Here is a 27,786-nt window from a genome sequence, read left to right as displayed (position 1 = left end):
ATGAAATTTAAGGATCGAGAGGGAATGTCAAAGAAGGAAGTGGGGTGAATTAGAGTCAAATTAGATACATAAAGAGAGGGAAAGAAAGATTGGATTAAGTGATAGTCAAAAAAGTAATTTAAAATTTAAGAAACCTTGAGATATAATTTATTACCTACATGACTAGGGCTGCACAAATTGAATTGATCCCTTGCATGGCCAGAGAGGTTAAGTTTCATGGCAGGACCATAAATCATATCATTAACAGGGGCCTTACAACATGAATTAACAGCCTAAAAGTATGTGCAATGAGATTCACTTGTATTTACAACACAAATCCAGCAGTGTATTGAAACTCATGGGGAGATTGATGGTGCAGATCCCGGTTTTGCAAAGTGAATATGGAGTGGCACAAATTTTCCAGCAACTGCAGTATTTCTTATGGCGCATCGCTTCCTCGATACAAATTGCTGTGACTTTTTTTTAATGCGCTAATAGTGGCGGATGCAATGAACCTGACAAGCAATCGCTGGTCACCGCCCCAACTCCTCTGTTAAAATTTTAACTTCTCACACAAACCAAACCCACCCATTCATGAGGGGTAAAATGACCCGCTATGTATAGGCTTGTTGAATGGAATATTGCCCCTCCCCAAGCTAACACTATAGTCCTTTCAGAGGCCATTCAAGTTGGAATGGAGTGCTCTTCAGCTTCTATTCTCTCCCCTTGCAAACCATAGAAACAAAGGTAATCCTTATTGTCCAAAACCACCTGTCTCTATCTCTCTCCTTAGTAGATCAGAGATTGGCATTTCTAAGTAAAAATACACCATAGCAACTGTTTGCAAAATCTGCCATTCACATACAGAACTACTTTGGCTCAGTTGACAGACAATTTGCTTATTTGCAGAATGGCACCCTTTTCTGCTTAGAAAATTCAAAGGGTTAAAGCTATGGGAGCTTGCACTGCAATCAAAGTGCCATGGGCTTCACCCTGAACATCGAGGGAGCCAGCAACAAGATTAAACCGTATGGTCCTATCATGTCGCCGCTTTCTGTGATCCCAAATTGGATGAATTCCCAGCTGTCCAGAAGGTTATATATGTGACCTGGCAGGTGCAAGTCCAGACAGCACCCTGGATTATATTGCAAAGGTCCCCCCTGTGCCTGTTTGACAGCCATCGACAGAACTGTTCAGGCAAATGCTCTTGGCTGTAGTTTGGCCATATAGCCTTTGTCATGAATCTTACTCTTCCCATGTAAGCACTCGCTTCTTGATAAGATCTGAACACTCACCTCAATGGGCGGGACTCTACGCACCCGCCGCAGTGAAACGTAAACTCTGTTTCTCGCTCTGCAGACGCTGTCAGGCCTGCCAAAATTTCCCCAGCGTTTTCTGTTTTTATTTCAGGTTTCCAGCATCCGCAGTATTTTGCTTTTATTAAACTGGAAGAGGCGCTGTCTGGTCAGTTTAAAACTGATCTTTTTGGGGCCAGGAGGACCAGGGGCCTGACAAAGATGATTCAGGCTGTTGCGATGCTGGTTCTAACCCTGTTGCACGAAATGACAGCAATTTACATTTATATAGCATCTTTGATGTAGTAAAATGTATCAACGCGCTCCACAAAAGCAGCATTAGACAAAAGTTGACTGGAAGCTAATGTACTCTGCTACCTGTATCCTTACTTGCACCAAGTCCTGTACACCCATCAGCCCTGCGCTCACTCACCCACGCTGGCTTCCCACTAAGCTGTGAGATCGCATGGCCGCATAGCAAACTGAAAATCCCTGCGCAGGTTGCGTACAAGTTTTGGATGAGCCCAAACTGACAGAGTTAGCCAGGGGAATATTGGAATAGTTGTGTGTGAAGATAATGTTGAGCACAGACGAGGGCTTCAGCAGCTAATGGGATGAGGCAGGAGTGTAGATGGGTGGCATTCCAGAGGTGGAAATAGTTAGGTGGTCTTGGTGAAGGAGAGGAAATAGGGTTAGAAGCTCATCTCAGGATTGAACAGGATACCCTGGAAACACAGGAATGCTTCCCCAACTCTACAGTTCCTGCGCTCACACCCTATTTTCCCAGCCTCATCACCCCTCCCCATTCCTGGTGGGAATTTTAGGGCCTGAATCTTGCGTTTGTTGGGCGCGTGCGATCAGTGGGCCCGGAAGCGGATGCGATAAGCGCTTCTGGCCGCGATCCACCCCTAACCTCGATTTCACGCTGGCTGGGCCAGTTAACTGGCAGTCAGTGTGAAACGCGTGCTGAGAAAGGCTCAGCGCTGCCAGGGGGTGCGGGAAGAGGGCGGGCGCTGAGAAAAGTGAGGGTGCGGGCGGGCGCTCCCTGAAGGCTGACGGCTGCTGTGGAGCTGCCTCAGGGAGCAGCAGTAACTGTGAAAGTGAAATGAGGTCAATAAACTGCCGCAAACTGTGTCAATGCTGCCAATTCAAGCACCTGACAGCAGACTACATAACACCTCATCCCCCAAACGTCGTCTTTTATTTTATTTAACCCCGGACATTTCATCCCGTCCAGGATGGAGCTTGCAGTGAAAACATGAATGCCGCCTGGCCAATTGGCCCGTCCGTCAACGGTAAAAGTGGACGGGCCGCGTAAAATCGCTGACAATTGGCTCCTGAATGGGTTTAATTGCCTGCTTAATTGTCAGCAGGCCCGCTTCTGACTCCTGTGCGCGTCTGCCAACCGTAATGTTGAGCGTGAGGGCGGCGGCGTCGGGAGGCGAGCCTGACATCTTCTCACAAGATTTCCACATGATTCTGGGTCAGGTGCGCACCCGCACATTCAACATAAAATTCTGGTCTAGGTCACCACTGAAAAGGCAAACAGTGTAATACTCATCGCAGTAAAATATGTGACCTACTTGGAAGGGCATGACAGGTATTGGCAGCTCGTGCAGACTACGGCCGGGACCGGAAATTCCCACCGAAAGTCAATGGACTTTTGGCTGCCTGTCCAAATTTTCCAAACCCCACCCCAACCCACGCCACCTCCCCCGCCCGGCGATGTTTGCCGCCTTGGGTGGGACCGGAAAACCCAAGCTTACGTTACTGAGGCTTAAGGAGAAAATCCAGGCCAGGTATGCAAACGCTGCTGGTTCCATTCCATTCCACATGTGCCCAGCTCAAAAGCAGGTCCTTAGCCATTTTTCTTGGCTGTTTGCCATTGCCTTCCACTCTGAGGGACAGGGCAAGGAAGCAGGTTCCAAACCTACCTCAGGCAGAACAGGAATCAAACCCACACCGCTGGCATTATTCTGAATCACACAGTAGCCATCTAATCAACTGAGCTCACCAGCCATAGTGCGGGTTATAGACCACCACCCCCCCCCCACCCAAACTGGGCTAGAGATCATTTCAAATCTAATATCTGTTTTGTTGCTGCAGTGGTAGCTTAATGTGTGCAAAACAGCATTTTTCCTTGACTGTATAACAAACCATTGCACTTCAAAGTAGTTAATTGTGCTTCAAGTGTTTCGGGGTGTGTTTGAGAGATGTGATATGGTGCTGCATAAATGTAAGTCTTTCATTCCCCGGCACTTGAGTGAAATGTTATGGTTTGGAAATTATTCAATTGTCTTGTATCCGACATCCTAATTAAATAATCATTTTAATAGGACCATAGGAGTGAACAGCAACAATATGCAATACAATTGTGCCACACAGAAAAATATACTAGTATCTCTCATATTTTTTCCATTGTACCCAGCTATTTTTCTGACTTGGTAGCTCTTGCCTCATGTCCAGACTATACCTGTTGGTCTAGTTGGCCCTAATTATCTCCAGATAATGTCATGGTGGTCCCCTTTCCCTTTTGGCAAGCAAAAATTTTCAAATGAGCTCCATACTTGTTCAAATTGAATTACTTGACCTTTCTGTTTAAATGTTAATATCTGTGGGTTAATGGTATCCAGAACTGAATGAAACCACTGTTCCCCGGTTTGTGAATTCCAGACAATAACTGAAAGTTTAGCAAAGAAGAGTTTGAAACACCAGCCAGTTTACACGCCTCAGAACAGCAAGGTAGAAGACATTTCACCACATCTGACACCCTCCAGACAAAAGCAATGGGTATTTAAACATTCCCAAAGCAGGTGGATAAGTGAAGCCATTTGACCCTGACATTAAATCATTGTGCTGAAAATCTCAAATGGTATAGAACATCTGGGGAAAGAAATGAACTACAACCTTTTGCTGTATAAGTTTCACTTATCCTTTGGGTAGTTAATATAGTTATTAAAACAAATCGACCTTTAAATTATATTTAGTTTCATTGGTAACCATGAATGTTTGTAACTGAATTTTTGAATTATTTAAAAACATGCATAACCTGTGGTTAGCAAAGTCGGGCTCCAGCTCCTTAATTTGAGCTTCAGGCTTGGTTCTGACTCTAAGGGCAGAGTTTTCCAGAGGCTATGCCTACAAGACTGGCACAAGTCTTCCACCCAGATTATGGCATGATTGCAGCCTAGTTTCCTGGCTTCCCGGGAAAATGAAGACCCAACTGTATTGGAACTGCAGGAGAACCATCAGAAAATGGCCAAAGACCTCTTAAGGGCCATTGGACCATGAAGTCTGGCCAAAGATGTCCACTGAAGACCTCAGCCAAGTCCAAGATCTTCAGAAATTAAGATAACAGTTGAAGGGAGAAGAGGCCATTGCGAGGCCCTCTCCCTCTATTTGGTATATTTTGCACCATTTTGTTCTTATCCCAGGTTTACTTACATGGCTCACATGATGTTCCTGGGAATGGCAAGAACAAAGGTGAAAGGGAGAAAATGGGCTATGAACTCAGACCCTGTCCACACCACCAGTGGCAAGAGTGGTCAGCAGCATTTCCGGCAGAGACAGGAGAGGGAAATGAGGTCATGGTGGTGAAGCCACACTGTTCGATGTCATCTTCTTCTCTGTCGCTATTCTGTCCAATCCTGAATGGGACAGCAGTGAAAAATTCAACTGTAGATCTTCTTCACTTAACATTAGGATAGAGGGCAGCTAATAAAAGTGGTCAAAATATTGTATCTTCAGTATCGAATCTTAAAGATTGCCAACAGATCAACAAATAATCTTAGGATTTCTTCAGTGCATCTGAGTATTATAATCCTTACCAATGCCTACAATCTCTATGTTTACTGTCCAACAAATATGGAACATAAAAATGCATAGAATGAGAATCAGCCATTTGATCTAATATGCCTGTCCTTTCAATGTATCATTTTAAAATCGACTCTACCTTGAACTTTAACACATTTATTTAGTCTTCCAACTCAGAAAAATATTTCCTTGATCCACTCCCATGTAATTGCCTCCATATGATCTGTGCAGCACCTGCCTCATTAGTAAAACTGAGTTAATGATTGTTTTTTTTAATATAAATGCTGGGGGGATCCCTTTAAATATAATCTATGAAGTAGATTTTCTTACAGAGAAGAGATTTATTGCTGATTGACCTTTACACAAGATGATACTGATGGTGTGTTATTGTTCTCTCTGGAAGTCCAAGTTGCTGTGGCAACATATACATTGCAGTCTGGGGCTGTGGATAGTGATGGTAGAAGTTCCAATCTTCTTTCCATCACATGACTCACCAGGAATTCCCACTCTTACCACCTGCTTGCTTTGGCATGTATTGGAAGGATTTGCAGGTTGACACTCAACCCGTTTGGCCATGTTATGAACGAACCTTCCTCAGTCATCAAGTCCTGGGGTGGCAGTTGAACTCAAAGCTTCTGGCTTAGAGGTAGGTACACAAACTACTGCATCACAAGACCACCCTGTAGAAGCTGATGCCTCTATATAATTATAGGCCATGCGTCTAGGAGACATGTATTGCACCACATTTGCAATTGTGCACTCAGAGATGCCACATTTCAAAGGCTATAAGTCCATGAATCCAAAAATTGCAATTGGCTTGAATGACCAATTAAAGTTACCGACCCCAAATTGAGTAAATATAAACCAACTGAAGTACCAGAAAATAGTAATAAGGAATAAAACCAAGCATTCAAATGTTTCACTGTTCTCCCAATGACTTGCATTTGTATAGCACCTTTAATATAGCAAACTGTGAGTTATGAGCATCAATTTTTTTTTCAGCATTCGTCCAGTTTAAGACAGCCAATAAAAATTCTGGGCCTGCAGTTTCTTCTGCATTTGATACACTCGTAATCTGGAAGCAAACAAATTATGTCGCTTAATGGATTGCGCAATATTAGGCGCAAAACATGTAGACCGTAAGAGCAGAAATTAGACCATTCAGCCCATCGAGTCTGCTCCGCCATTCAATCATGGCCGATAAGTTTCTCAACCCCATTCTGTAGAACTATAAAAGGCTCAATCTTTCACATCTGTCCATTGATGCCTGAACTAATCCCTTCCCACTGGCCAGATTATCAAAACTGAGTAGCCTCCAGCTGAGCTTGTTCTGGGGTGTGGGGATGGGTGGGGGTCATTGGTTTCTCAGCATTGCGATCAGATTTTCAGGCACAGCAAGAAATGGTGCATTTTTTTGGCCTTTATTTTTGAATGCTTTCTTGATCCTCAGTGAGACCGACTCTGTATTTTCTATTTCTTTTGATACCTTTTTCTGGCCTAAGCATAAGTCACTTTAAAGATGGGCATTGCTCACTGATTGCAGTCTCTGAAACTTGCCGCAAATGGATTTGAATGAATTGACTCAATGAGTTGAAGCTTAAATTTTAAGAAACATACCTGCGTTTTGGCATTTTCTTGGGTCACGATGTTTTCACGAATTTCCAATTAAAGCCCATTTAGAGTTTGGACGTAGTTTAGAGATATTTGGAGGACACTCGGCTGTTACTTAACAAGATGGAAAAAACAGTTCAATTGGTCTAGATGGACCCAGTTGGCAGCTAGATCTTGGAAACAGTTGCGATCCAGGAAGGCTGGATCTAGTTGAGGCCAGTTGTGGCGACTCCAGTTGTCACCAATTGACCCAGCACCAACTCAACTGGTTCCAGTTGAATCAGGCTGCCACCCACCCCATCGTATTCATATAGCTCACACTGCAAAACCCAAACTGGGTGTCAGTGGGCAGGTTATTGCTAAGCAAGTGCCACTTGATAGCTCTGTTGATGACCTCTTCCATTACTTTACTGATGATCAAGAGTAGACTGATGGGTTAGTAATTGGCCGGGTTGGATTTGTCCTGCTTTTTGTGTACAGGACAAATGATGTGTGTTCAGTGGTGAAAAGCATTAGTGAAAAAACTGAAAGAAGCACTTTGTAGCTGGAAGTTTCAAATTTTATTCAGAAAAACAGCACGTCCCTTCAGCTGTTTGCAACAGGCCAAGTACTGACCAAACCCAACAAGCCCCTGCTTACAAAACTCCATACATAATGCCCAACATTAGATGTGATTCTGCAGTTGGACAGTACTTGCTAAACAATCCTGATTGTGCTAAGAATTACACTGAAAACTAAGTCATGCTTGCAGTGTGGCTCACTTACATATGCTAGAAGCCACATATATTCACACACAGGGCCCTGTCCTTTGCAGGCAAAAGGAACATGTCCTCTCATTGCACCTTTTTCAACTAAGCGAAATCTTAGGGAACAGCCATTCCCTGGTACATTCCCCAGAGCAATGCCTTGACCAATCAGAGTTGACCTGCCCAGTTTGAATTTGAACAAAGCTGGACAGCTAACTGTTCCTAAGCTGCATTTTTCATGGTAACGCTTCCACCAATCAGAATCCACTTGCCAACCTATCAGGACTCTCTTCTCATGCAGAATATATTGTTGTTCCCCTGTTAGTGTTGGAAAATTTTTGCGAGCTATCCTGATGAGTGCAAGGCTAAAAGCTTAGATAGCATGTCTCTTTTTTCAACAATACTCAAGTTTTATACTGCCAAATAACTATTCAGATACATTACAGATAAAATACAAATTTACAGTTAGGTTAGACATTACTTACACTGTTAGACATTTCATCGGATTTCACAGAGTTAACGTTTCAGGTCAATGATGGCCCTTCATTGGGTGCGTGTTTGGATCTAACCTCCAAATTACACCCTACAATGAAACTCCAGCTCCAGGTTATCTTTGAATGAGGTTTACTGCATTGCTACTTTATGGTCAGCCAGAGGAGGAGCTTTATAAGTCACGGTGCTACTGACCACAGAAATAGCAGCCTGGACCATATTAAATGAATGCATCTTTAGATGCCAATAGCTGGAGACCCCGCACTGGGAAGCATTTCATCAGGCAGTGTTACACCAGCATCAACCTCAGCAAGAACTACAAGTCTGCTGTGGGTGTTAGGGGAAGCAAACAATCACCCTGACTTTCTGAATAGCATTACTTTAATGCTGGAATTAATTGAGCTGATACAGATGTTAAAATAATGCCAATGGATAAACCCAGGATACTGTTATTTATAATCATGAATAATGTTTCCAGTGGCACAGGGATCAGTAACCAGGCAATACAGATTTAAGGCGATTGGCAAAAGAACCAGACACAACATGAGGTAATTATTTTTGACCCAGTGAGTTGTCCTGACCTGGAAGGCACTGCCTGAAAGGATAGTGAAAACAGATTTAGTAGTAACATTCAAAATGAATTGGATAAATACTTGAAGGCAGAAAATAATTAAAGGGTGTTGGGAAAATAGTAGGGACTAACTGGAGCTCTTTCGAACAGCCCACACAGGTAAAATGGACCGAATGGCCTGCTTCTGTGCTATATCATTCTATGATTCTACAACTGAGAAAAAGTCAATTATTTCATGATATTAGTTGAGGGATAAGTAGTGGCCAGGAGATTCCCTGCTCTTCTTTGAATAACACCTCAGAATCATTTACATCCACCTGTGGGGGCAGGTTTGATGCCTGACCTGAGAGATGGCACATCTGACAGCACAGCACTCCCTCAGTGTTGACTGAAGTGTCAGGCAGGACCATACGTTAAAGTCTCTAGAATGTGGCTGGAATCCAATTTCTAAACCATTGTAAAAGTTTGCCTTCAGCAGACATATGTTAATGTCAAATACACAATGGCAAGTACAAAACTGACATTTAGATGTTTTTCAAGAAAGAAAACCAGAATTTAGAATTTTAAAACTGAGCACTTTTATTTGATGTCTGATATCCAAGGCCATCTGCAAATGTCTCAGCTGCCTTTACTAGTGACATAACAAAGTTTGCATTCCTACATTAATACAGGCAAAGTCAATATATTGTAGAGAAAATTGAACAATTATTTACCTACATTTTTAAAACTGAGAAATCACATTGTGCATCATACTGCCATCGTGCTCAGCAAAAGTACCGTGGAAATGGACTTGCACATTAAATCGTCTCAAATGTCAAGCAAGATGTGCGTTGCCAGATGCCACAAGTGTCCAAATAGCCTTCTTTATTTCAGTGCTAACGTCACAGGATAAAATGCATTTGGAATGGTGGTGGGAGTTGGTGGTGGCGGGGGGAGCGGGGGCAGTGTGGGGACTGGGAATTTCAATGTCAGTTTGCTAAATGTAGCCATTGTGCGTCTTCAAAATACATAAATGAACAAAGGAAGGCAAGTGAGCAGAAAGGATTATCAGCGGTCACTAAGGTTATAGCCTAAACTATATTTGTCTGAACGCCTGTTAGAATCATTTGCTGGAACTTGAATGTCAGAGTTTTGCTGTGTGGTTTGGAACATTCGATGCAGTTATTAAGCCTGCTTTCCTATGCATTAACAAACCTTTTGCAGGCTGTGCTGAAGAACCTCACAGAGAACTCTCCTGAAGCAGAAAAACATAACCACAAGAATTTTTTTGTGTCTTTTCGAAGGGACACTCAACTGTATGCTACCATTGGCGAAAACTGATTCAGTCTTTTGACCTTATTCTAAGGTAAGCCTCTTTGGCTGTGCTTCTTTCCTTGGTGTTGCAAAATTTTGATTTTCTTCGACCTGTATTAAAGACCACAATGAATACGCCGCCTAGGAAGAACTCTAGTACTTTGGTCCATTCTCTGGCCAAAGTTTTTGACTCTAATGCCATTCAGAGCCAAGGGCCTCCTGTGATAATGGGACCTTCAAGACAATCTTCTGAAAGTAATCGGAACACCTCTGGAGATGCTTTCAAAGTGATGGATGTGAAGCTGGAGTCTTTAAGCCAAACTGTCGATAAACTATTGGGCATCCAGGAAAAAGTCATTCAGAAGTTGGATGGCATAACTCAAGATGTTGATAAGATTGGCCAAAAGGTGGAAATGCTGTCGACTGACAAGGAAGAAATGAAAAAGCTCACCGGCCGTAAAGAAGATGAAAATAAAAATGCCAGTGTTTCTGTCGACATTTCCGATATGTTGTCAATGCTGAATAATAGTTCAAAGGAGCAGACGAAGAAGATAGATAGAATTGAAAATGTGCTCCTTGGAGTACAGCAAGTCATAAGCTATCTAGGAGAGACGTTTAAAACTTCCAAAATCGCTGAGTTTATTCTCAAAGGCCAATTCACATCGAGACAGCGAGGTACAGCTGGCAGTGATCAACTGCAGACTTTAAAAAAGAGAATCACCTCTGAAAAATTGGTATTGAGAAGGAGGAAGGAGAAGGTAAATACATTAACACACGTACCGATCCTTCAGTAATATTAGCCACACCACGTAAGAAAACAGTTTGAATTGTTTTGTATACACTCCAGAAATGTCACATTGACTGTGCCGCAAGTCTTTCGAATAGGCCTCGGTATTTGAGATTTGCAGCACTGTTGCCGTGTGTTTTCTTAACATTCTAACTTACTGTTTTAGTGAAAGGGTGAAAACAGGTGCTAAATGGGTGCTGTGCTGATAAACCACGTCGATTTGAAAGCCTGGTTTTAGCCCACAGTTTTGCTGGTTACCTTAATTTGAACTCGCCTGGAGGCACTAAAACAAACAGCTGCGGGTTTAGATCTCAAAGGCTGATCAGAAGCAATTTTTGCAGAGCAGTATGTGTGAGCTGCACTGAAGGCATGGAGGGTGCTGGCTGACATACAGCAGCAGGATTCAGGGTGGCTCAGGGACAGAAGGAGAGGGAACATAGGGGAGAATTTTCTCCCTGTCGAGGGGGTTGGAGGGGAGCGGGTGTGGGCGGGCGCGCAGCCGATCACCGCCCGCGATCGGCTGCGCGCCGCCATTTTACATGGGTGGGTCCATTATGGCCCGCCCAGTGTGACACGGACCCGGAAGCGCTGAGCGCTCCCTGTGCGGGCGGGTGGGGGGGAGTAGGCTGAGTCAGGGCCTGTGCTCTTTCGCGTAAGAGTGCAGAGATTTTTTTAAATTTTAATAAAGAAAAAAAAAATTTTTAAGACATGTTCCCTCATGTGACAGTGTCACATCAGCTGGGACATGTCAATGAACTTTAATTAAAACTTTCATTCAATTTATAAACGCTTCAAGTAACCTCATCCCATCTATGGATGAGGTTTCATGTCAAATGCGAAGGCCGCTTGGGCTCTTCGCCTGCCCCACCAGCCTTAAGGTTGGACGGGCAGCTCTGTTAAGTATTTCAATTACTATTTAAATGGCCTTAACAGGCCTTTGACAGTTTGGCGGGCGCGCAGCCAATCCGGTGCACGCCCGCCAAACTGAAATTCCGAATGACGCGCGGTGACGTCGGGATGCACGCCCGACATCACTGCGTGCCATTTTACATGTTGGCGAGCGGGCCCCACCCCCGCTCGCCGACCTGAAGATTCTGGCCATAGGTTCTTGAATGTGGCACTGGAGGTACGAAGGAGGTCCAGAGGAAGAGGGGTGTCCTGTAACCAGAGTGGGGGAAGAAGGGGTCCACTTTGCCTTCATGTCCTGCCCATCCCTCTCTCCTGCAGTAGTTGGTGCTGTTCTGCTTGGTTTCATGCCCTTCTCCCATTCCTGTTCTAGATGAAGGGGGCCTTTAGAAAGATACCAAAGACCAAGCACTCCCTGATGACTGCTTTGAGGTTTCCACTAGGTGGAGCAGCACAATTCTTACTCTTTTAGGTGAAATCATCAGAGAATTTCCAGGATAAATGTTGCTCAACTGTTGATGAATTTTTGAGAAACAGTCCCAGAAAGTACCCTCATTGTGTTTCAAACACCAGGCAGCTAGTGAACAATCAAAATGGGTATACTTTTACATAGTGCATGAATACTCAGCAACAACTTGTTTGCTCCCAATCAGCTGATTGCTGTTGTGAGAAATGGTTAGATCAAGAACTGTCTGCCAAAATGGAGTGCAGCCTTGTTAATGAGAGCCAATAAGCAATCAGCCCCTTAGCGACCCTCCAACTGACTGTTCCTACACTTCAATTCCTTCACCAAGATGGCGTCTTGTACAAAATGTGGGCTAACTCAACATTTCAGCTTGAGATTCCTGTTTTGGCAACTTCAGAGAACCTTTAGCACCTAAAGGTGCCAGCAAAAATCATCCTCAATCTCTTTTGCCAGTGAGCTCACTTAATAATCGAAAGTAACATGCTCTGGGTCCAGCTGGGTGAAACCGGATAGCACACCAGAAGGTCCAAGATCCTAGCCTCAGTTTGCGCAGAGTTAGCTAAGTTCAGCTGGGCAGAAATAAAGCATTTACCATCTTCAGTGCTTTTGTGTGGGGTGAGTAGAGTAGGCCAGGTGCCATCTCCTGAATGTTGCTAGAAGATGTATATGAATGGCAGGTGAGGATGAGATTGGGCTCAACTGTGGTATTGTCTATGGTCAAATCATACACTGCTGTCGACCATCTGGAAATGGTCATTAGAAAGGGATAATCCCATGGATTGTAATGTAGCGTGGGAAGAAGGAGGGAAGAACACGGGGCAAAAAAAAAGACAAAGAAAAGGGACAAATCTGTATCGTAGCAGGTTTGTGCAAGTTTCTTCTGATGGGCCAGTTAGCATTTATTTGGAATTGGCATATTGATTTACAAGACTTAATCCCAAGAAAATTCTAGAGCCAAAAAGTGGGGGTGGTGGCACAGTGGTAATGTCACTGAACTAATAATCCAGTGGTCCAGGCTAATGCTCTGGAGACAAGGGTTCAAATCCCACCATAGCGACTGGTGGAATTTAAATTCAATTGATAAAATCTGGAATCAAAAACTAATTTCGGTAATTGTGACCATGAAACTATCATTGATTGCTGTAAAAACCTATCTTGTTCACTAATGTCCCTTATGGAAGGACATCTGCCATCCTTACCTGATCTGGCCTACAAATGGACCAGAGATTTAAATGGACTTTTAAATGGCCTAGCAAGCCACTCAGTGCAATTAGGGATGGGTAACAAAGGACAGAATGCTGGCTTTGCCAGTGATGCCCACATCCCATGAAAGTATAAATGAAAAAAAAAATCTTTAAATGAGTGGCAGAGTGTTTCACACAGTATTCCCATAGGCAGCAAAAATTATACAGAATGGCAACCCAAAAAGAGGTTGAAGGCAGTGAATGAAATGTCAATTAGTCTAGCTCACTTGGTTAAACAAAGCTTTCAGATTATGCAGGAACAATTTGGCTTTAAGTGGACAGGTACACTACCATTTCCATGTCAGCAAAAAGCAGGATTCATATCTCCAGCACTTCAAAACAGGCATTATATGAGCTCTCCTGTTGTGGGAGTGGGACTGGGTGTGTGGCTCTTGCAGAGAGCTGGCACGGACACGACAGGTCAAATGGCCTCCTTCTGTGCTGTAATCATTCTATGATTCTAGGCCACTTCACATTACTGTTAATACTGGATGCAGTATAACTCCAATCTGACACAAAGATACATTCTAAAAGCTGCAGATTGTCCACTGGACCACCAAGTGCTTAAGTACACAGTTTAATAAGGCCATAGATGATGCAAGCAAAGCATCAGGGTTCAATTCTATTGGGGTAGAATTGAAAAGCAGAGGATTTAAGCTCAACCTGTATCGAACATTGGTTAGATCAAATTGGTGTACTGTTAATAGTTCTGGTCTTCTTATTATAAAACGGACATAAAGGCACTGGAGAAGGTGCAAAACATAATGAGAATGATACCAGATTGAAAGGTTTTACCTATCAGAAAAGATTTAATAGGCTGTGAATTATTCGCTAGAAAAGAGATAACTGAGGGGTAAACTGATAGAGTCTTACTGATTATGAAATGGTTTGATGACAGTAGAGAGGATGTTTTCAGTTGTGGGAGAGACCAGAACTATGGGCCATAGTTCCAATTGGGAATTTACCCAGAGATTGTTAGAATGTGGAACTCACTACCACAAGGAATAGTTCAGGCAGATATTTAAGGGGAAGGTAGGTAGGTTCATGAAAAAGAAACAAATAGAAGGATGTGCTGATAGAGTTGGATGAAGAGGGTTGAGTGGGAGCTCATGTGGAGCATAAACACTGGTGTAGACTGATGTGCTGAATGGTCTGTTTCTGTGCTGTAAATACATTGTAATTTAATGGTGGATTCAGTGATGGCTGAAATGGACTAGCTCATCATGAAGCAACAAGCTCTGAAACGTTAAAAAGATCTGTTTTTCGAGGCTTTCAGTGTGAAAGATCATCATTTAATTTATTAATTTGGAGCAATGCTCCACAAATTGGTGCCACACCAAAGTCACCAATTTTGTTTTCACTTGTTTATTCCATTACTACATATATTTGCACATATATATATTTAAATGGTCGCTGAAGGGATTTAATGGGCTGATTTTTGGAAATGTACCTCTTAAAGATGTGTTGGACTTGTTACTCATGATCTCATTTTGTTTGTGCATTATTGATCTGTATTTTGAGTCTTTACTTTCTGCAGTAGTTCAGCCTGGTTATTTATTTGTATTGGAGAGCTATTTTTCCACTCCTTGTCCTGACAGTTTAGCTGTCAGCTGCATATTTCACTTGCAGCAAGCCAAGTACAGTAGTTACCATGGGAATTCTTTGAACTATTTTTGCCTTCAGATCAAAAGAGAAGGGAGAAAGTCTGTTGGGGGCCTGGGAACAAGGCCTGGGTTATTAGATCATAGAAGAGGAATGGGAAGACCTGTGGGAGGAGTTTCAGTAACGACCTCCAATAGAACACATCAGACACAGCTCAAGGTTAACCACCAAACATACCACACCTCATAGACGCTTCAGAAACTCTGCCACTGGGGGAACCAAGGTAATGTCACACACATTCTGATCCTGTTTTGCATTCAGCTGTACAGGCAACAGTCCAGGAAGCTACAGATAACAGCTTCTGAATTTGAGAATCGCCAAAATAAAAGAGACATGTTGTCAAAGTTTTTCACCTTGCACTCGTCAGGACAATTCACAGGAATACCAAATTGGAAAGGGAACGACAATTTATGCAGCTTCTGCATTTCTACTGAGCCAGTTCTGTAACTCAGTGACTCCCCACCACCTTTCCATAGAGATTGCCAATAGCAACAACCAGTCAGACCATCTGGAAGGCAAGCTAAGAGGGTCAGAGCTGATCAGAGTCATTCCAGGGTAGAAATGGAAGCCACCCCATTTTCTTAATTCACCACTGTTGCAAGCTCTGTTTCTGTGTGCAGAGTTTACCTGAGTTAAGGCCTATATTTAGGGCTGTTCTTGAGCAGCCAGCTTTTTGGAGACGTATCTGCTTTTATGAATTTGGTCAACTTTTCCTAGGTTCACAAATATGCAGTGAAACTCCTTTCTATGTAAGCAGGATCATTGATAACCGCCTATTCATCTGATTCCCAACAAACCATCCCAAATAACCCATTGTTCTGGTCCGTATGACTCTTCTTCAGAGCTCGAAATGTTGACTCTGTCTTTCTCCCCACGGATGCTGTCAGACCTGCTGAGTTTTTGCAGCGTTTTTCGTTTTTGTTTCAGATTTCCAGCATCTGCAGTATTTTGCCTTTAACGTTGTTCTGGTGTTTTGCAAGGCCAGACCAACAAGCTCAGTGTTCAGTGTGTTATCTGGATTCCCTGTCTCTTAAGAAAAATAAAAAAACATTTATAAAAAGGAAGTATGAGTTGTGGAATATGTTATCAGGAAGGTCTGGCCAGTATCCCTTCCACACGGTAGATACCTTTGTGTTGTTAAAACAAGCCTTTCCCATTAGTTTCTGGATTGTAATATGTAAAATCATAGAATAATGCATCACAGAAGTATACCACTGAGCCTATCATGTGTGCCGCCTCTTTAAAAGAACTATTCAATTAGCTCCACTCCCCTGCTCATCCTCCATAGCCCTGCAAATGTGTTCTCTTTGAGTACTTGTCCAATTCCCTTTTCAAGGTTATTAGTGAATCTGCTTCCACTACCTCTCAGGCATCATGTTCCAGATCATGACAAGTCACTGCACTAAAAAACATTTTCCACACCTCGCCTCTTTGAAACCTTCAAGGCTTCCAATTAACAGTTAAACGATGAGGAGTTTATTTTTCAGAGTTCAGAAGCAGTTCTTGCTGGAGTAAAACTGGAAATGATGGGTGGAATCGTCCAGTCCCGTTAGCGGTGGGCGTCGGTGGACGATATGGCGAGAAGGCCAAAAATCGGTTTTACGCTGTCAGGAAACCAGTTTGCGATCGTCCGCTCCGCCCATCAGTGGTGGGCTGCATTTCCCACCGCTGCATGTTGGGAACCCAATTTTTTAATACTTTAGTATCTCATTATAAACCCTGCTCATCGGAATCATCCCCCCACACTGGATCATCCGGGAACGTTGGCGTGATTCACAATTATACGTAAGCAACTGTACGTGCACCTGGTGAACTACACTTCCCTCAGGACTTTGAGGTTTGTTTGCCTACCCTGCTTCGGACAGCACTCGCGATCATCAGCACCAGGCTTCTCAGGCAACACCACATCACTTTTGGGGGGGCTCATGGGCAGGTCGCTACCTACCACCCCAACCATAGGCGGGGGTGGCTTTTCAATGGCAGCAGGGCTAGGGCTTGCTTGGGGAGTGGGGACAAGTGGTCTCAGGCAGGGGAAGAGGCTACAGGGTGAGGGCTGTACTGGGGAAGGATGGTATCCCAGAGTGTGTGTGGGGGGCACATGTTGATGTATGCAAGTGACCTCAAGATGGTGAGGGCTGAGGAGTCAGTCTCCAGAGGAGATGATGCCAGTTGGAGATGTGAGGGTATGTGTGAGAGAGTGAGTGATGACGTCCCTTGAGCTGACAGTGAGTGAGATGCCAGTGAATGTGTGATGGCCTTGTCAGTGCGTGGGTTTAGAGTGATGAGATGGTTGCCTTACCCTGGCAGCACAGATGAAATCATTCATCTGTTTTCTGCACTAGGTGGCCAACCTCTGTGTGCAGCATTGGCACCGACCACCTCTGCCACTGCCTCCCAAGCCGGAGTGGTGAGAGCAATGTGCCTCCTGTGGCCGGAGCAGGGGCAGAGAACATTGTGGCAGCCCTTCACGGCATCCAGAAGGCATCTCAGGGATGCATCTCTGAATTGGGGGGCTGCAGTCTTCTTGGTTTTTGAGAGCAGTCCTGGGCTGGAAGCACCAAGAACTGTGCATGTGGCTGCAGTTTAAATATGGCGCCCGGCGTGAGGAAGTGGCAAAGTAACGGCATGGTGGGCAAATCGGAGGCTGCCCGCCAGCGAGACGGCGTGTTTCCTGTGGCTGCATAAAACGACTTTTCTCATGGCTGCTACAGCGCTTATTGCAAACTCGGGACCATTTCAAACCCCTACCTCCACTGCAATTGATTTGCTAAATTCTGCAAATAATAGATGACATGACACTGCTCTGAGGATTCCTCCTCCACACTTAGGAATTGATGACCTTGCCCAATTAATTCAGCTGTTAAATGTTTGATAGTTTAGCAGGAATGTTATTGGATTTGAAACCCGGGGACCTGGGCTGACAATCCAAAACCTGAGCCCAGTTTAATAAAAATAAAATAAAGCTTTTGGATTGGCGTAAAAACCTGACTGGCCTACTAATGTCCTTTAGGGAAGTAAACTTGCAGATCTTACCTGATGTGACCTATATGTGACTCCAGTCCCACAACAACGTGATTTACTTTTAACTACCTTAGTTTTATCCTCACCTTTCCATAGTAACAAACCTACCTTAAAGTATAACTCCTTGACCAAGTTTTTGGTTATCTGACCTAATATCTACTTATATGACTCAGTGACATACTTTGCTTACAATTAAGACCCGCCCAGCATGACACACAACCGGTAGCACTCAGCGCTACCTGTGCGGGTGGGGGGAGGAGGGACAGTAGGTTTCGCAAGTGCGGAAATCTCCCTGAGGCACAGCGCTGCCTCAGGGAGATTAAGTTGGTAATGGAAATCTTGAATAAAGGATCTGAAAAACTATTTAAACATGTCCCCTCATGTGACAGGGTCACATGAGCTGGGGCATGTTTGTACAGTTAGCAAAATTTATTTACTTATTTTATTAAACCTTCAGGAAAACTCATCCCACTCGTGGATGAGGTTTCCTGAAAAACGCAAAGGCCGCTTGGGCTCTTCACCTTCCCTGCCAACCTTAAGGTTGGACGGGCAGTGTTGGTGATGACTTTAATTGGTTTTTTTAATGGTCTTAATAGGCTGTTGACAGTTTGGCAGGTGTAGAGCCGCCTCTGGCGCGTGCCCACTGAACAAATAATCTAAATGACGTTGCGCGATGACGTCGGGACGCACGCCCGACATCGTCGCACGTCATTTTGCGCGTTGGCATGTCGGGCCCGCCCCCGCAGGCTGATGGCAATATTCTGGCCCACGGCATGTTTTATTATAGGGTAACTGGGCTGGTCTTTCATGGCCCCCTGTGGCAGGTTGGCAGGCAGGGAGTGCTGTAAAATCGGGTGCCATGCCATGGGCATCATTCCCGGTGCTTTCCCGCCTGCCTGCTGCAATTTTCCCATCGGGTGGCAGGCATCAAGGAAGCCTGCCTGCACGTGGGCCAGTTGAGGCCATAAAATGGTCAATTAACAGTTACTTAAGGGCCTACGTTTACTGCCGCTGGAATTTTACCCATGGTAGCAGGAGGTTGGTGTCAAGTGTCCAGCCTGAAAGGTTTCACTGGGTAAGCTGGTGACTGGAGTGGGGGGGAGTGAGTGGTGTTGGAGGGGTGTTGCCACCTTTATAGGCCTCCAGTGCCAATAGGGGCTCCCCCTAAGGTCTACCCACTTCCACGTTTCCCCTTGCCCCCCTGCCCTGTCCACCTTAGCCTCCCACACCCCTCGCCTCCCCACACCAGTGTCTACCAGCCTGGCTCCAGCAAAACCCCAGACTTACCTTAAAGCCCAGGCTCCATCGCTGCAGGCCTTATTTGGGACAGATTGCAGTCCCAGTAGTGGCCACCAATCCAGGTGGCACTGCTGGGACCAGAAAGCTGTCAGCCATTTGAATGGTGTAATTGGCTTGAGGTGGGTTTTTTGCCTCCATCAGGGAGGAAGTCCTGCTCCACCCCCCCCCCCCCACTAAAATCCAGCTAAGTATCGAGAATAAATGCGACTTTGCCAGTATCACCCACATCCAACAAGAAACCAAATACATTTTAAAACAACGGCTCTTTAACTGGAACATGTTAATGTACGTGACTAGAAAAGGTGATTTGGGTCCATCTGGCAGTTCACGGGACTAGAAAATAGGACAGTTCATGATGTAAGTCTCTCATTTGACTTCCTTGTTGGATGCCTCGCCAATACCCTCTTAAATTGCTGAGGTTATCAGCCTTAACTGTCTCACTGGACAGTCCATTCACCACCCTCTGTTTGCATTAGTTAAGGTTGATCTGGCAAATAACCTGCCGTTGACCCCTATGCTCTACCTGTATATCAGGCACTACATGGCAGCAGTAATCGTGTGCATTATGGTGCAAGGTCGGATCTTAATACTCCAGGTGTTTTAAGGTTCCAAAAAAGCAGCATTTCCAGGGTCAGTACTGAAACCACCCTATCCTCCCTTGGTTTAAAATTGTGGCCTTTCTTGGCTATATTATTTAAACTGTGGCCGCAATTATAGCAATTCTACGATGACCATATTGGAACAGCAGACCAAAATTATTCTTATTTTTACTGACATTTTAAACCTCCCACGTACATTTCATGAAAGAGCAATCTGCTCCTTTGCCAAGCCTTCCATCTTGGACATTTTCCAGCATTGGGATTTTGCAGCTGTGCATCCTGATCTCTTGCATTATTAGCCGGTTTCCCTGAGTATGTGTGGTCATTGTGAAATGTGAAACATTCACTGTCGTATTTGACACTGTAGGTTGTAAAAGAATAGTGGGAAAACAGCAGAACTGAAGATGTTCCCTTTCTTACTGCAGTTTCACTGCTGATCTCTGTATTTTACATCACTCATAATGTGAGTCCTGCCTCCTTGTTACGTTCAGGTTATCTTCACTGGCCCTCATATATAGGGAAGCTTTCAGAGGCATTCCAAGGATGAAAACCTGTGGAAATGTATCCTGTGTAGGGATAGGCCAGGATTTTCCATGCCCTCTGGCGTCGGACACATTCAGTGGCGTGAGCGGACAATATGGTAAGAAGGCTAAAAATCGGTTTGACGACGTTGTGAAACCAGTTTGCAATCGTCCGCTCAGTTCGTTGATGCCATCCCGCCATCGGACGCCAGGAACCTCATTGTAATACATCAGCATGTCATTATAAGGCCAGCCCGCTGGACTCATTCCCTGCCCGCTGGATCATCCACCCACGTTGGCGGGAAAACATGCTGGTGCAGAATGCGTCTAGGCAAAGGTGACGTGCAGAAGTCAGGGCTTACCGCCAGGGCCTTGCTCACATCGCAGACATCTGAGGAGCAAAAGATGCTGGAGCCCGACAGCAACAGGATTCTGGAGGAACATCCATGGCACGCTGGGTGGATTCTCATGGACATGGCTCTGCTGCGAAACAGCTCACGGAAGTTGGAAAGTCACCATTGATGCTCACAACGGATGATATTCAAGGGAGGTCTAGGATCAGCTGGGAGAGGAAGAGGTGGATGGTGATGTTGGGGGGGAGAGGGGGGGAGGAAGGGGTAACGGGGGAAAAGATGGCAACTGGGGAGGTAGGTGTAACGGAGGGGTGAAAGGTGTAAGGGAAGGAATCTGGAGGGGGGAAGGAGTATAGAGAGGGGAGAGGGAGTCCGGGGGGAGGGAGGAGTGCGGAGAGGGAAGGAAGCAAGGGTGGAGGAAGAAGTAAGGGCGGAGGAAGAAGTAAGGGCAGAGAAAGGAGTCGGGAAGAGGGAAGGAATAAGGCTGGAGGAAGAAGTGAGGCTGGAGGAAGGAGTCAGGAGGGGGGAAGGACTAAGGGTGGCAGGAGATGTAAGGCTATCTGAGGGGGAGGGACGAAGCTGGGGGGGAGTCTGGGGGCAGGGTGGGAAGGCTAAGTGGGATGGAAGGGGTTCCAGGGATGGAAGGGGTCTGGAGGGGGCAAGGGGTTCCATGGCAGGGAGAAGTGGTCCGGAGTGGGAAAGAGGTTCTGGGGAGGCAGGGGTCCGGAGGGGGAGATGTCCAGGTGAACGTGCAAGGGAAGGGTCTGATGGGTCCATGACTGCCTCCTTTGGACCGAACTGAGGGTGGGCGTGGTATAAGGGATTGATGAGAATGACCGAGGGGAGAGTGAAGAGGTAGGGTGGGAGGGTGAGGGTTCGATGATAGCAATAGAAAGGACGGTGAGGGTAGTTGGGGGTTTCAGAGGCAGACATGGACCCTGGGGGTGGAAAGGAGGAAGTCAGGGAGGTTCATGTGGATGGGGGGTGGGATTTTGGGGAAGGAAGGGAACGTGCATGTTCACCAGGACATCCCCGAAGAAAAAGGATTGTGGCCGGTAGGTGGTAACGGAGGGGAGGTGAAATGTGATGCCGGGGGCGTCAACTGTGATGGGGTAAAGGAAATGGGTGACTGGGGGAGGGTAAAGAAAGTAAAACCCAATTAGCACCATGCTGTCCAAATCAAAAGTGAAACGAGAGTCATGATGGGTGAGATCAGGTGCAGCATGGGAGTGGTCATTGGGTGGGTGGAGATGCAGGTCAATTCAGATTTTTTTTTACTCATTCACAGGATGTGGGCTTCGCTGGTTAGGCCAGCATTTATTGTTCATCCCTAGTTGTCCTTGAGAAGGTGGTGGTGAGCTGCCTTCTTGAACTGCTGCAGTCCATGTGGTGTAGGTACACCCACAGTGCTATTAGGGAGGGAATTCCAGGATTTTGACCCAGCGACAGTGAAGGAACGATGATATATTTCCAACTCAAGATAGTGAGTGGCTTGGAGGGTAACTTCCAGGTGGTGGTGTTTGCATGTGTCCGCTGCCCTTGTCCCTTGTTATGGGTTTGGAAGGAGCTGTCGAAGGAGCCTGGGTGAATTCCTGCAGTGCATCTTGTAGATGGTACACAAGCTGCTACTGTGCGTCAGTGGTGGAGGGAGTGAATGTTTGTGGATGGGATGTCAATCAAGTGGGCTGCTTTGTCCTGGACTGTGTCAAGCTGCTTGAGTATTGTGGGAGCTGCACTCATCCAGGTAAGTGGCAAGTACTCCATCACACTCCTGAATTGCACCTTGTAGATGGTGGACAAGGAGAATCCACCGTCCTTGGAGAGTCAGGAGGTGAGTTACTCGCTGCAGGATTCCTAGCCTCTGACCTGCTCTTGTAGCCACAGGACCCATGGCACTGCATGGAATGTTTTATGTAGCGAGCGGAGACATGGACAGGATGAGGACGCAAACTCGAGAGGATATGAGCCTGATGGATATGTGAGGGTGTGTGTGAGAGTTAGTGGTGTTGTCCCTTGAGATGTGAGATTCCTGTGGATGTATGAAGGGTTTGTGAGTGTGTGAGTTGAGAGTGATGAGAAGAGTGACTTACCCTGGCGGAACAGAGGAGATCATTCATCCCGTAGCGGCACTGGGTGGCTGTCCTCTTTTGCAGGGCATTGGCGCTGACCACTGCTGCCACCGCCTCCCAAGCCGGATTGGTGATGTTGCTGCCCATCCTGTGGCCAGAGCGGGGTCAGAGGACATCATGGCGAGCCTCCATCGTGTCCAAAAGGCACTTGAGGGACGCGTCATTGAACCTGGGGGGCTGCAGTCTCTTTGCCTTTCAGGGCCATCCTGTCATCTTTGCAGCAGTTGTGGGTTGGAAACACTGAGAGGTGCGCGCGCAGCCGGACTTTAAATATGATGCCCGGCGTGATGAAGTGACGAGGTGATGGCATGGCGGGTGAATGAGAGCCTGCCCGCCATGGAAACGACCTGTTTCCCGGAAATACAGAATTAATGCGGCGGGTTTAGGACGATACGGCGAGAAAAGCCGCCATTGCGGCCGGCGGGTAAAACATCATTTTACCCGCCCACTACCGCACTTAGTGCAAATCTGGGACGATTCCGCCCATTGTATTAGAATATTGGTGGGAGATTAAATAAAAAGCACGATTTAGTTGAATTATTGTGCAACATTTCTGCTCCAAATCATTTTTGAGGAGCTAATTCGTTCAATGGACGCTCCGAGGCCGGGATTTCTTGGTCCTGTCGGAGATGCTGTGGGAGATTCAGCGGCCCAGGCAAAAGTCCATTGACTTTTGGTGGACCGGACGATCCTGGTGGTGGGCAGAGCCAGAAAATCCCATCCCTGAAAACAAACTCTTTGGACTGGATTTTACCGGGGTGGGGGGGAGGAGTTACAGACCACTCGCTATCCCATCTCCACCACCCCCACCGCCCCCCCCCAACCCCTCAACGCATTACAAGAGTCAGCTAGTAGCCGGTGAACCAAAAAGAAGCTAGCCGTGCTGCCATAACACACTGCCGGTGGGCTAAACAGGCCGAGAACGGGACCTGTGCCCCTTAGCGTGAGGAAGTCCCGACCTCGAAAGCTGGCGGCCATTCTGACTGGCCAGCAACGCCAACAGTCCCAGCGGCACCAACCGAGCAGTGGGTGGTGCCGGGACTGCAAGCAGGCCCACAAAGACGGCGGCCATAGTGTCCGGACCCAGGTAAGTCGGGGGTCTTGAACGAGGTGGGATTAGGCAGCCCAGGAAGTAGTAGGGGGGTGCGGGGGGAGGGGGGTGGGGAAACGAGGGAAGTGGGTATCCTCAAAAAGAGGATAGCCTTGAACCAGAAACCAACTCCAATCTGCTCCACCTCACAGTGCATTAACTAACAATTAAGGAGAATCTGTGAATTGAATAAAACTGACTCTGGTGCCAAAATGATTCGAACTTCTGCCACAAGATTCAAGCAAACATATTGAATTACGGAATGAACATTGTGAACTTTATTATTTTTAGCAATGACCATCTGTTACACTCACTATTTGTTATGTGATTATCTTCTCAATATTGATTGACCTTGCTCCTTTTAATCTGGGTGTCTGCTACCCTTTAGAAGCAGGTGTCACACTGTAAGCACTGTGTTGGCATAGCCTGGAGATGAAGAGGCAAGCACCTCTAAAACATTGATCATCATATAATTACATAACAAGTACTGTTATCAAAGTCAGATTTACAAAATATATCACTTCGCATCATGCCCATCATTCAGAGTATATACACTCATGATTCATTAAAAACTGTGTTGTGGAGAGACTGTGCTCGGAAAGAGATTACTCTGGCCTTACGCACAAAAATCAACCAACGTTGGGACCATATTTCATCAGAAGTTTTAGAATTAAAGTAGCAGTGTATATACTCTGAATGATGGATATGATGCTAAGTGATGCCTCACTGGAGCACCTGCTGGCCGCAGGAGGTCCAGCAAGGTGACCAATCCGGCTTGGCAGGTTCCATTGTGAGGGGTAGGTATCTCCTAGCAAGCCCCACCCCGGCACTTTTCGTGGAGCCGGACCAGCTTTTCCATGACTCGTGGTTCATGGATATCAGAGGAGTCATGAACCATAGGGCAGAATCATCCGGTCCCGTTGGCATCAGGCGTAATGGCGAGCGTGAACGGACAATATGGCGAGAAAGCCAAAAATCGGTTTTACGCCGTCGTGAAACCAGTTTGTGATCGTCCACTCCGCCCATCGATGGCGGGCTGTGTTTCACGCTGCCACACATTGGCAACCTAATTTCAATACTTTAGCATCTCATCATAAGCCCTGCTCCCCAGAATCATCCCATATTGGATCATCCGGACACGTCTGCATGATTGCACGCTGTTGTGCTTCACAACTGTACATAAGCAACGTGCACCCGGCAAACTGCACTTCGCTTGGGATTTCAAGGTTAGTTTGCCTACCTTGCTTCGGGCAGCACTCGCGGTCATCAGTGCCAGGCTTCGCAGGCAGCACCACAGCACTTTTAGGGGGGCTCACCCAACCAGCCGTTAGGCAGGGGTGGCTTTTCAATGGGTGCAGAGCTAGGGATTGGTTAGGGAAGGGGGAGAAGTGGCCTTAGGCAAGGGAAGAGGCTGCAGGGCGAGGGCTGTACTGGGGAAGGGGGGTATCCCAGGGTGTGTGTGGGGGCACAAGTTGATTTGTGCAAGTGACCTCAAAGTGGTGAGGGCTGAGGAGACAGACTCCAGTGGAGATGAGGCCAGCTGGAGATGTGAGGGTGTGTGTGGGAGTGTGAGTGGTGATGTCCCTTGAGCTGACAGTGAGTGAGATGCCAGTGAATGTTTGATGGCCTTGTGAGTGTGTGAGTTTAGGGTGATGAGTTGATTGCCTTACCCTGGCTGCACAGATGAGATCATTCGTCCTCTTTCTGCACTGGATGGTCAACCTCTTCTGTGGAGCACTGGCACTGAACATCACTGCCACAGCCTCCCAAGCCGGAGCGGTGAGATTGCTGGACCTCCTGTGGCCAGAGCAGGGCTGGGGAAATCACGTGGGCCTCCAAAAGGCATTCCAGTGACGGGTCACTGAACTCTCCTTGGCTTTGAGGGCCATGTCTTCACTGGAGCAGTCCTGGGCTGCAAGCATTGAGAACTATGTTCATGGCAGCAGTTTAGATATGGCACCTGGAGTGAGGAAACAGCGAAGTAACAGCAGGGCGGGCTATTTATAAGCCACCCACCAGCGAGACCGCATGTTTCCCAGGCGCATAATTAATGAGGTGGGAAGCAGGTGATAACGCTGTGAAAACCCGCCATTGTGGCCAGTGGGTAAAACCACACTTAGTGCAAATCTAGGACAATTCCACCGATAGTCTGGATTCAGGAACCTTTTGAAAGATAAGGTCAAAAAGTCTTACCCATGCTCCCCCATGCCAACTCATGCCCCCATACCCCCTCATACCTTCCATGCCAACTCATGGCCCTTCCATGCTCATTCTCCCAGTATACGCTATGTACAGAACCAATAGACTCTACATTAACAATGGCATGTGTGAAACTACTTAGAAAAAAAGCAGCCTTTCATATTTTTGAAAAATACTGGTGTTCCTACAACTCTATAAATGTGTAAATCAAATAGACCACTAAAGTATCAATATCAGATGCTTCAAACACTTTACAACCCTTAATCTTGTGCAAATAAGTGTCGAGACATTGATAAAAAGAGATCACAGAAAAATAGCTTATTATAGCCACTTAAAAATGTCAATCAACAGTTCTCTGGAGCTGTTTAAACAAACTTACTCACATAACCCTCTTACAATTCTGGACATGGGGAGTGGTGGGAAGGTGACGGGGTGTGATGGGTAAGGGCCAGAGTGCTTAAAATGTAACCAAAGAACTAGGGTCCCTCCAAATTGCTTCGAGGGGTGGTGGGCCCAGCTCCATCTTACACCCACATCACCTCCCCACCAATGCCCCCCACCTCCTGAGTCAAAAATCACATAATTTGCAGCACTTTCTACCAAGACTGGTGTGGCAAGCCAGGAAATTTCCCGTCTTGAGTTACCCACCTTGGTTGCGAAAATTCGGGCTTATCTCCTTTCACCTCTCCCTTAAAGTTACATCTGGGATCGTAACTTTGTCATGAGGAGCCTGATTTACATGGGGGAGAGGCCAACCATTTACTTCAAGTGGGTAATTCAACTTTCTAATGATTGAATCTCTCTAAAAGTTAAAGAAAGTTGAAAGTCAAGGTTGCAAGGCAATAAGGTAAATTAGACCCTAAATGGTGTTGACAAAGTGGACTTGGAAGGGATGTTTCCTCTTGTGGCTGAGTCCAGAACTAGGGGGCACTGTTTTAAAATTAAGGGTCGCCCTCATAGGACAGAGATGAGGAGAATTTTTTTCTCTCAGAGGGTTGTGCAACTTTATAGTGTCATATTGTCATAGAGTTTACAGCACGGAAAGAGGCCCTTTTGCTCATTGTGCCCGCGCCAGTCATCAAACCCTTATCTACTCTAATCCCAAATTCCAGCACTTGGCCCATAGCCTTGTATGCTAGGCCATTTCACATGTTCAACTAAATACTTCTTAAGTGTTGTGAGGGTTTCCGCCTCTACCACCTTTTCAGGCAGTGAGTTCCAGATACCCACCACCCTCGGGGTGAAAAAACTTTTCCCCAAATCCCCTCTCAACCTCCTGCCCCTTACCTTAAATCTATGCACCCTAGTTATTGACCCCTCCACTAAGAGGAAAAGTTTCTTCATATCTACCCTATCTATGCCCCTCATAATTTTGTACACCTCAATCAGGTCCCCCCTCAGCCTTCTCTGCTCTAAGGAAAACAACCCCAGCCTATCCAATCTCTCATCATAACTGAAACGCTCTGGAACTTTGGAACCCTTTCCCTCAGAGGGTCACTGAATATTTTTAAGGCAGCGGTAGATAGATTCTGATGAAGAATGAAGAACCTGATGAAGAATCATACGGACTCGAAACGTTAACTCTGTCTTCCTCTTCACAGATGCTGTCAGACCTGTCCAGCAATTTTTGTTTTTGTTTCAGATTTCCAGCATCCATAGTATTTTGCTTTTATCTGTAATTAAATTCTTGTTAGGCAAAGGAATCAAAGG

General features: G+C 45.9%; 1 protein-coding gene across 6 annotated transcripts in view; it reads left to right on the top strand.

The window, feature by feature from the left end:
• Positions 1 to 27,786, top strand: part of mylk4b (myosin light chain kinase family, member 4b) — a 196,517-nt gene that overhangs the window by 120,649 nt on the left and 48,082 nt on the right. For 2 of the 6 annotated variants that reach the window (XM_078539492.1, XM_078539493.1), the window contains exon 1: positions 9,451 to 10,558. The exons of the other annotated variants lie outside the window; for them this stretch is intronic. In XM_078539492.1, the coding sequence (XP_078395618.1) occupies positions 9,929 to 10,558 (630 nt within the window). In that variant the 5' untranslated portion in view covers positions 9,451 to 9,928. Of the gene's footprint in view, positions 1 to 9,450; positions 10,559 to 27,786 lie in introns of those variants that run through there. 6 annotated transcript variants of the gene reach the window in all.

This window comes from Cetorhinus maximus, chromosome 3 (assembly GCF_964194155.1).
Source record: "Cetorhinus maximus chromosome 3, sCetMax3.hap1.1, whole genome shotgun sequence".
In the NCBI taxonomy this organism is placed as follows: Eukaryota; Metazoa; Chordata; class Chondrichthyes; order Lamniformes; family Cetorhinidae; genus Cetorhinus; species Cetorhinus maximus.
The sequence above is the reverse complement of the archived record's forward strand: the minus strand, read 5'-3'. Positions and strand labels throughout refer to the sequence as shown.